We start from the raw sequence: 9,442 nt of genomic DNA, 5'->3' as shown, positions 1-9,442 counted from the left end.
TATAATAAAACACAAGTGGTAAAAAACGAAGTGTTTTCTTTAATCATTGTAACATGTCTTACCACAAAGTTAATGCCGAAACAATAAATAAAATACAATTGAGACTCAATTAAAAGAAAGAATTTACGTAATAAAGTATTTCTAATATTATTTATTGATTCGGCATTAACTTTGTGGAATGACATGTTGATTATTTTTAAAAATTAGACACTTGAATATACCAGTTGATGAGTTAATTGATATTTTAATTTTTACCAGAAAATTTAAACATCTGTATGTTTTCGAAACTAGTCGTAAATATAAATGAAACTCATCAAGTGTTTAATTTTTTTAAATAAGTTTTTCTAACATAACATTACTTTTACAATTCTATCTACTTTATATCATATGTATTGTTTAGACTATTTTTTATGCATATTAAGGCAATTTTTCATTAAATATTGAAAATAAAATAAAAATGGACAGATTTTATCACAATGTGACTGCCGAATCAATTAATGAACTTATTGTTTAATTTTTTGGTCTTAAAAGCATGAACAAAACTGATTTAGGAATCTTTTAAAGGTGTTGGACATTTATATTACTAACGGAAAATTACGCGGGACCTTTCGACTTTCAATTATAATACCGACAGGCCTAAATGAACGAAATTCTGTTAAACATTTATAACAGGTATCTGAGCTGAACGCTTTTACTTCTAATAAAAACATCTCCGTAAAAACACGATCGTGCATTTTTTTCCCTGAAAGTCTTAGATAGCTAGATCGTAATTCTAGTATTTAGATACTAGTATTATGTAGATTTCAATCTCAAGAAAACGTCATTATTTTATATGGCTAGTTCAATAAATTTCTCTCTACAAAACACAACTAGTTTCGAGAACTCAGTTGGTATTATTACCTTTCATTGAAAATAATTCCTTTAAAGAAAGGAATAACCTGAAAAACTTCTACTTTTAGTGGCTTGTTTGCAGATAGGATAGTGAGGATAGGAAAAGTAAATGTGAAAAATACATCACAAACACCCAGACCAATTGAAAATAAATATTTCTTGAATTTCCGCCTCCTTAGTGTAATGGTCAGCACGCTCGGCTACCGTTCCGGAGGTCCAGGGTTCGATTCCCAGGGGGATCAAATAAATATAAATGATTTTTTCACTGTAATATTTATTCAATATTACCCTGGACGGGTACCTGAAGCGGAGGGCTGATCACCTTTCTTTTATCTTATTCTTTTATCGATCAAGATAACACTGCATTTATAGGATGCAGAGCCCTATGCACCATTGGGGTGCGGATACGGGTTTGAATGAAAATCCTTGAATTTATTTAGCACTTGGCGGGAATCGAACCTGCGTCGCCAGTTTCACAGTCAAGCATCCACACAACTGCGCCACGGCGGCGGCGCCTGGTTTTTTAAATCCTGTTGTTTTGAAAAGATTACCCTATTCGACTCGATGTATCCCGGTTGGGTTGCGTTTACGGTGCGTTTGATTTTGAAAACAGATATGGACATCGCGGGTGATTGGTATATTTTCATTCATTCATTGGGATATTGGTTATATTTTCAGCAATTGATGGTAAAAATTTACAATAATCGGTAGTTACCACCTTGCGGTACTTTTAAAGGCCAATATCAACAACTAGAGAAGAATTCCAAATATATATGTCAGCGCACGACTAATTCGCTCTCAGCAATTTTCTCGCCTTTACCTAACTGTTAGATATCTTGGAATGTGAAACAAACGAAAAAATCCAATTACTTCAAGCTCTGTGCGGATTATACTCAATTACGGAATATTATAAAACAATTTACGCTTCATTTACGCTTTAATTATCTCGGGATTTAAAAGACATGACATATTAAACTATGTATGTCATTTGCAACGTTTATGGTACAGTAATGGAATTAGTAAAAGTTTACTATTCTTTTTGTCATATTATTTTTTGACATCTCATCAAAGATGAAGAAGAATATGGAAGTCTGGGCATTTACGGGGCTTACGACCGTCATAGGCTGGTTTAAGTGATCACTTTACACACGTGTAACATTCACCAATTCTACCCATTATTGACAACCACACTACTCAAATTCTTGGAAGTTCTATATATATGAACCAATTTAGAAACCTTGTTCATGAATCACTAGAACTTCACTAGAGACATCTGTTGGTGAGATGTAAAGAAGCTTTTTTATTAAGCAGAAACTCTTATATTGAAGTTCTAGTGATTCATGAACAAGGTTTCTAAATTGGTTCATATATATAGAACTTCCAAGAATTTGAGTAGTGTGGTTGTCAATAATGGGTAGAATTGGTGAATGTTACACGTGTGTAAAGTGATCACTTAAACCAGCCTATGACGGTCGTAAGCCCCGTAAATGCCCAGACTTCCATATTCTTCTTCATCTTTGATGAGATGTCAAAAAATAATATGAAAATAACTCCTGTAATTGGAGATAATCCAGATTTTGTGAACAAGTATTTGGACACACTCAAAATGTTGTAAATTCTTTTTGTCAATGTATTCAACAGTTTGCGATAATTGTATTGTATAATAAAACTCAGTGAGGGCACATTATTTGAAGTTTGTAATTATGAGCACGATGAAATAAATAAATAATCATGTTGATCGTTTATTTGTTTTTCGTAACTACTCGTATGTGAAATACAAATAAACGACTCTATGCAAATGCCTGGAGTTTTTCTAATGTATATAAATAGAAAAATTACTGATTTTAGGATTATTTAAAGTTAATAAAACAAGAACTATAAACATCTTTATAATATTTTATTTATTGTTTCGGCATTAACTTTGTGGTAAGACATGTTACAATAATTAAAGAAAACACTTTGTTTTATGAATTATCTTGAAAATTTAGAAATACAAAAAAACCTGAATTCTAATAATAATTTATTAAATAATATATTGTTTCAAAATTCTTCGCCATTGCTTTCAATTTTTCCTTTGTTTTCAAACTCCGTTCCTTGACTAACCCCTTCCCCTTACTTTCCCCTCTCCTTATTTATAGAAAAATTTTATATTTTAGTTATTATACAGACCTGAATGATGGAAGTTTAACTTCTGAAACATGTAGTCTATAATAAAACTCAAGTGGTAAAAAACAAAGTGTTTTCTTTAATTATTATCTTTATAATATATGATTTTTCTATTTACTTCATGGTATTTCATTTAAAATGTTTACTTGTAAAACTGAATTTCGTCTGATTTAAAACAGGGACTAACATACTCATAAACTAACTAACTAACTAACCCTCCCGCCGCTTCCCCGCAGGGGTAGGCAGAGAGAATAGAGCGCCACACCACTTTGTCCTTGCAAACATTCTTCGCCTCTTCCACGTTCATGTATCTCCTCATACATACCCATGCAAGCCTAAATTACCTATTAGCATTAAAATTGGGATACATCTGTGATTTGATTGCATTTGATTATTTTAGTGGATTCGCTGATTATTTTACTGGTGGTCGATTTTCACCCATTAACCCACTAAACCTATTATTTTTTGACCACACTTTATAGGAAGCATTACACGCATATTGGGTCGTCAATCCAATAAGCCTTTACCGCGATAATTTGAAATCATCGCAGCAATTATAATTGTTAATAGTTGTACAAGCCACAGTATGGAAATAACAGCCTTGTCAATATGCACGTCTCGATCTGGAGCGGAATACGAACCTGATACCATGAGACGGTGGTACATTCGCTAATGTTTGCGGTCCGGTTACTCCATTTTAAAGTGTATCTAATAACGAGACGACAAATAGATTTAATGACAGCCTGCAATTATTTAGAAATTTGCTGAATGCATTCGCTGTGAAAGATTTTTTCCCCCTATCAAACAGCTACTTGGAAGAAAATTATGACGCTTTGATGACCTACCTACTTTTGAGTAAAATGAAATAAAATATTGTAAATAACAGAGTGTAATTTTAGTGAGATATTGTAAGAAGATCGTACACGACGCTCTAATGTTTCTACATGTCCAGCATCCATCTGTTCTCCACAAACAGTTTTGTGATGAGGTTGAAACTCTTCATCAGCCTCTCCCAGCAGCTTCCCACTCTATGTCTTAGTAGCAAATCTCACTGTAGTATGTGTGCTGACGTACCACTCTCGCAACATATGCATATATATATATATATATATATATATATATAGATCGGTCGGTAGATGGCGTACACAACACGTATTATTTTATCGTCCCGCGAAATCAATAAATAAAAGTTATTTTTACGAGTAAAAACAAAAACAATTACATGAAAATGAACGACAAGACGTCGCGATGTTCTTGTGGAATTGTGGTGAACGAGGTGTTGGCCTTTATCCAGCAGAAAATGGATGTTATGGACGAAGTCAGTTTGTGCCAACTTTGTGAATTCTTCAAGGAAGACGAAATAGATGCCGCAAAGGCAATCTTAATAACCTACGTGCCTGCTGCACAAACCAGAAGAGTGGGCGAAGGTAAGAAGAAACGTAATATCAACGATATTATTAAAATTCTGAGAGAGACAGACCCAGATACTCTGCCCAAATTCGCTGTGCTAAACATCAATAGACTGCCTCCCATCACGTTTGACTATATCGATGTGAGTTCTCTACTTAGAGAGTTAACATATCTTAAGAACGAAATCCATAAGTTAAACATTGAAACGCCAAAGAATTCGGAATCGATCCAATCTCTGAAATGTGAAGTGGCAGAAATTAAACGTCAACATAACGTAAACGACCACCATAATGTAGGTAGGAGACAGCATGAAAAATTCATACCGAACAAAGAGATAACGCCATCTGTGAACAGCGACCCAAAGCCACCAACGCTCTATAGCGAAATAGTTGGAAATGAATTGACAGATGTCACTAAAAACAAAACTCAAAATGTAAATAATATTACTGAATCTTCTAGCCAGTGGACAATCGTTAAAAATGCAAAGAGTAAAAATAACTCCAATAATAACGATAATAAACGCCCAAAATTCAAAAATAAAAACGCCATACGAGGCAGTAATGTCTCGTCTGGGCTTAAGGCAATAGAAAATGTTAAATATTTAGTGGTATCGAGATTAAGTCTAGAAACGAATTGTGAGATGATCATTGACTTTCTGAAAACAAAAGATGTGGACGTTCATAAATGTGAGGAGTTACAAACAAAATCGGGTGATTATAAGACTTTTAAAATAGGAGTTCCTGAATCCATGTATAGTACCACACTAAACGGAGATATTTGGCCACAGTACTCTTTTGTACGACGATTTTTTTATAGCGAAAAAAAAACTAATATTTCATCATGAACAATTCCATTAGAATATGTTCCTACAACTGTAAATCAGTACATCGCATAGCACCGGGTATACACGAAATTTGCAACAATGTTGACATTCTTCTCCTACAAGAAACCTGGTTGATGAAGGACGACTTAAACTTCCTGAATAGTATCCACGAGGAGTTTCTGGCCACTGGAACATCAGCAATGAACTCTTCCGAGGAAATAATCCAGGGAAGACCACACGGAGGCGTAGCCATACTGGTAAGGAAGCAAATTGCTAATGTAACTATTATCGAATGTGGTGACGATCGGATGGCGGCAATAACCATACAACATAGCCACGGAGTCACTCTATTGGTAAATGTTTATATGCCAGTATGTTGCAACGAAAACCTGCCTGTCTTTGTGGACATCTTGAGCCGAGTTACAGCTATCGTAGATGAAACTCAAGTGAATGAGTTAATTTGTATGGGAGATTTCAATGCGCCCATACACAGTAGATTCATGGAGGAATTAGATGCCTTTTCTCAGGAAAACGAGTATAGTATCTATGACGTGAAAAAACTCGACATCAGCTCCTTTACGTTCTTCAGTGAGGCGCATAATACTACCTCTTGGTTGGACCATTGTATAATATCCAGTACGCTCGAACAGCGGATCACAAATATCCATATTGACGACAACCAACAGATGTCCGACCATTTTCCACTACACATACAAGTGGAGATGAAGTGTAAATATACATCTAAAAGTAATACTCAAATAAATGAGGAAAAAATTAATTGGAACAAATACAGTCAAATACAACTGAAGAAATACCACGATAAGACAGAGTCGCTCTTTAAGAAAATAATAATTCCTTACGAAGCTTTAACATGTGAACAGTGTATAAACCCACATCATAAATTCATTATTAAAGAATTTTACGAAAGTACGATAAAAGCTATGCGAAATGCCGCACAACTTGCATTTAAAGTGAATGCAGGGGGGCCCAAAAGCGGAAAACAAAATTCAGGAAACATTCCAGGATGGAATGAGCAAGTAAAACAAAGCCATATTAATGCACGAAATGCCTTCAAAGCGTGGCTCATAGAGGGAAAACCGTCTACAGGACCAGTTGCCCAGAGGAGAGCGGAAACGCGAAGTATTTTCAAAACAAATCTACGCACGGTGGTGAAGAATAAAAAACAGATACAAGCCGATATATTGGCAAAGAATATGCTTACTGCTGATTTCAAAATGTTCTGGAAACAAACAAATAAAATGAGATCGTCCAAAGCTACAAGACCCACAGAAATTGATAACATAACGGGTGACGGAAAAATCAGCGAACTATGGAAAGCCCACTTCAGTTCAATGTATGAGAAAACAGGAAGTGCGGAAAATTGTAATATTTACAATAATAATGCTAACAATATGCATCCACTGAGTCCCTGCATTATACAAGTGAAGGAAATCCAGACTGCCATTAGGTCACTGAAATGTAATAAAGCCGCCGGAGGAGACGAAATTTGTGCTGAGTACCTTAGATATGCTAGCGCGAGAATACACGTACTGTGGGCGCTAGCTTTCACAGCAATGTTCCGGCACTCGTTCATACCTGAGTCTCTGTGTACGTCAATAATTATACCTATTGCAAAAAATCCTATGGGAAATTTAACAGAAAAAGAAAATTACAGGCCAATAGCGATTTCCACCATGGCGGCAAAAACCATAGAAAACATAATGATGGAGAAAGCTGTTGAAAACCTAAAAACGACCGACAACCAATTTGGTTTTAAAAAAGGATCGGGAACGGACACAGCTGTCTTCGCTGTTAAAAATACTATAAATATATATGTGCGCCGAAATACGCCAGTATATGCCTGTTTTATGGATCTCAGGAAAGCATATGATACAGTAGTACATCACATTTTGGAAGAAAAAATACAAAAATCAATTGAATGTCCTACGACGAAATGCATGTTAAAAAACTGGAACGAAAATCTCATTTATAGAGTAAAATGGGGGACCGAAACCTCAACTCCGTTTAAAGCTCAGCGAGGACTCAAACAAGGTGGAATCACATCTCCTAGCCTATTTAACCTTTACGTGGATGCATTACATGATAGGTTAAACCAAGTAAATGCGGGATGCTCCATAGGAGGAGGGAGAGTGAATGCCATCTCATACGCCGATGATATGGTCCTGATGGCACCATCGATAGCTGGCCTACGTAAACTTATTGCCATTTGTGAATGTTATGCCACAGAAAACGGCCTAGAGTACAACGCCAAAAAATGTGAGCTTGTGGTATTTAAACCCAAAAATTACTCATTAAAGGTACCGCCCATAACTATAAATGGACAAGAAGTTAAGCGGGTAAGTAGCTTCAAGTATTTGGGACATATCCTACAGGAGAACTGTGCGGATGATGAGGACATCAAGCGCCAGTATCGTGCTCATTGCGTGCGGTCCAATATGCTGACACGCCGCTTTGCCCACTGCTCCGCGCAGGTAAAAAATAGACTGTTCCAAGTGTTGTGTACGCAGCAATACGGCAGCGAACTATGGTGTAAGGTTACACAACGAAGCTTAAAGAGCATGAAAATATGCTACAATAACGGCTACAGAGCTTTAATGGAGTTACCCCGACACTGCAGCGCGAGTGGTATGTTTGCCACAGCACGCCTACCACATTGGGATGGCCTGTTAAGGCACCGAGTGGCAGGCTTCCGGGAGAGGCTGATGAAGAGCTCCAACCTCATCATAAAGCGGCTTGTGGAGCACAGATGGGGGCTGGACATGTGGCGGCATTGGAGCGCAGTGCTGCGTTTGCCAGCGAGCTAATTTTCGTCTACATCTCTCCAAATTTATTATTATTTTTATTTTTATTTTTATTTTTATTTTATTTTATTTTTATTTTTTAATATTTCTTTCAATTTCTTATTTCCTTCTTATTTCTAATTTCATTGTTTAAATAAAATGTTGTAAAACATATATGGCTGACTAAGTATTGCACCCACCACTTAGTCAAGCTGGAATAAAGAGTTAAAAAAAAAAAAAAAAAAAAAAAAAAAAAAAAAAAAAATATATATATATATATATATATATATATAAATATATCTTTATTCATATATTTATATATATATGTATATATATATATATATATATATATATATATATATATATATATATATATATATATATATATATATATATATATATATATATAATAATATATATATATATATATATATCTATATATATATATATACATATATATACATGTATATATGGTAAAAACCGTTGAGTTTAGGTTCTCATTGTTGACGATTTCCTGGCAAAATGCATTAATGACAAAGTTATTCAATTTTACGATTTTACGATATTAGTTGATAAAGCCTTGGAATGCTCAAATATAATAAGTGCTTCGTCTGAATTAAGAAACTTTTAATACGTTTTTTTTATTTGTTAAAGTTTAATGGTGAATACATACGGTAGCAATATTATGTAGGTACTACATATTATGAATCCACATCTTAAACTCATAGTTTAGTCATTAGTTTTATTATTGTACATATACATATGTAAAATTGTCTTTAAAAAATGAAAGGATTGAATGAAGGCGGGAAATAAAGGATGTACGTGTCATAAGTTTCATAAGGTATATTAGCGTTTTACTGATGGTCGTGAATTAGCGTTCGCGACTAGCATCGTGCTAACGACCTATTAAGCAACTAGAGTGCCACTGACGGACAAGTCACTAAATTAATTATTTTTATTGTTGTATTCACAGACATTTGCAACACTGATCGTGAGATCTCGCATTCGGCTCCCTGCTCCATAAAAATGGTAAGTGAACAGTATTTATTTATTCATTAGGCAAATCAGACAACAAAATTGAAGTATACCAATATTATGAATATTTTATGCTTGTAACTTAACACGGGCAATGTATTTTTTAAAGAAATTAAATAAGATATTTTTAAGGAACGACTTCATTATTTAATTCGGTTTTATGGATTCCATCATGATGAGACTGTAATACGGGTTGATAAAGCAACTGTAATATCGGAGCGTCTTAGAAAAAAAATGGAAAAATAAACACAGGAATATTGAAGGCAAGGTAAAAATATTCAAGAAGTGTGTAAGACTGACTGCCACATATAGGATA

General features: G+C 34.7%; 1 protein-coding gene across 1 annotated transcript; it reads left to right on the top strand.

Annotated features, from left to right (window-relative positions):
* The first annotated feature begins 4,191 nt into the window (after window positions 1-4,191).
* Window positions 4,192-7,902, top strand: LOC148308296 (uncharacterized). Its single transcript, XM_088262025.1, has one exon. The coding sequence runs from the start codon at window positions 4,280-4,282 to the stop codon at window positions 5,309-5,311; it is 1,032 nt and encodes a 343-aa protein (XP_088118151.1). The 5' UTR covers window positions 4,192-4,279; the 3' UTR covers window positions 5,312-7,902.
* Window positions 7,903-9,442: the final 1,540 nt, after the last annotated feature.

This window comes from Brachycentrus maculatus, unplaced genomic scaffold (genome assembly GCF_059751285.1).
Source record: "Brachycentrus maculatus isolate JH-2025_06_01 unplaced genomic scaffold, ASM5975128v1 h1tg000172l, whole genome shotgun sequence".
NCBI classification, from domain to species: Eukaryota; Metazoa; Arthropoda; class Insecta; order Trichoptera; family Brachycentridae; genus Brachycentrus; species Brachycentrus maculatus.
Note: the sequence above shows the minus strand (reverse complement) of the source record. Positions and strands in the feature narration are given on the sequence as shown.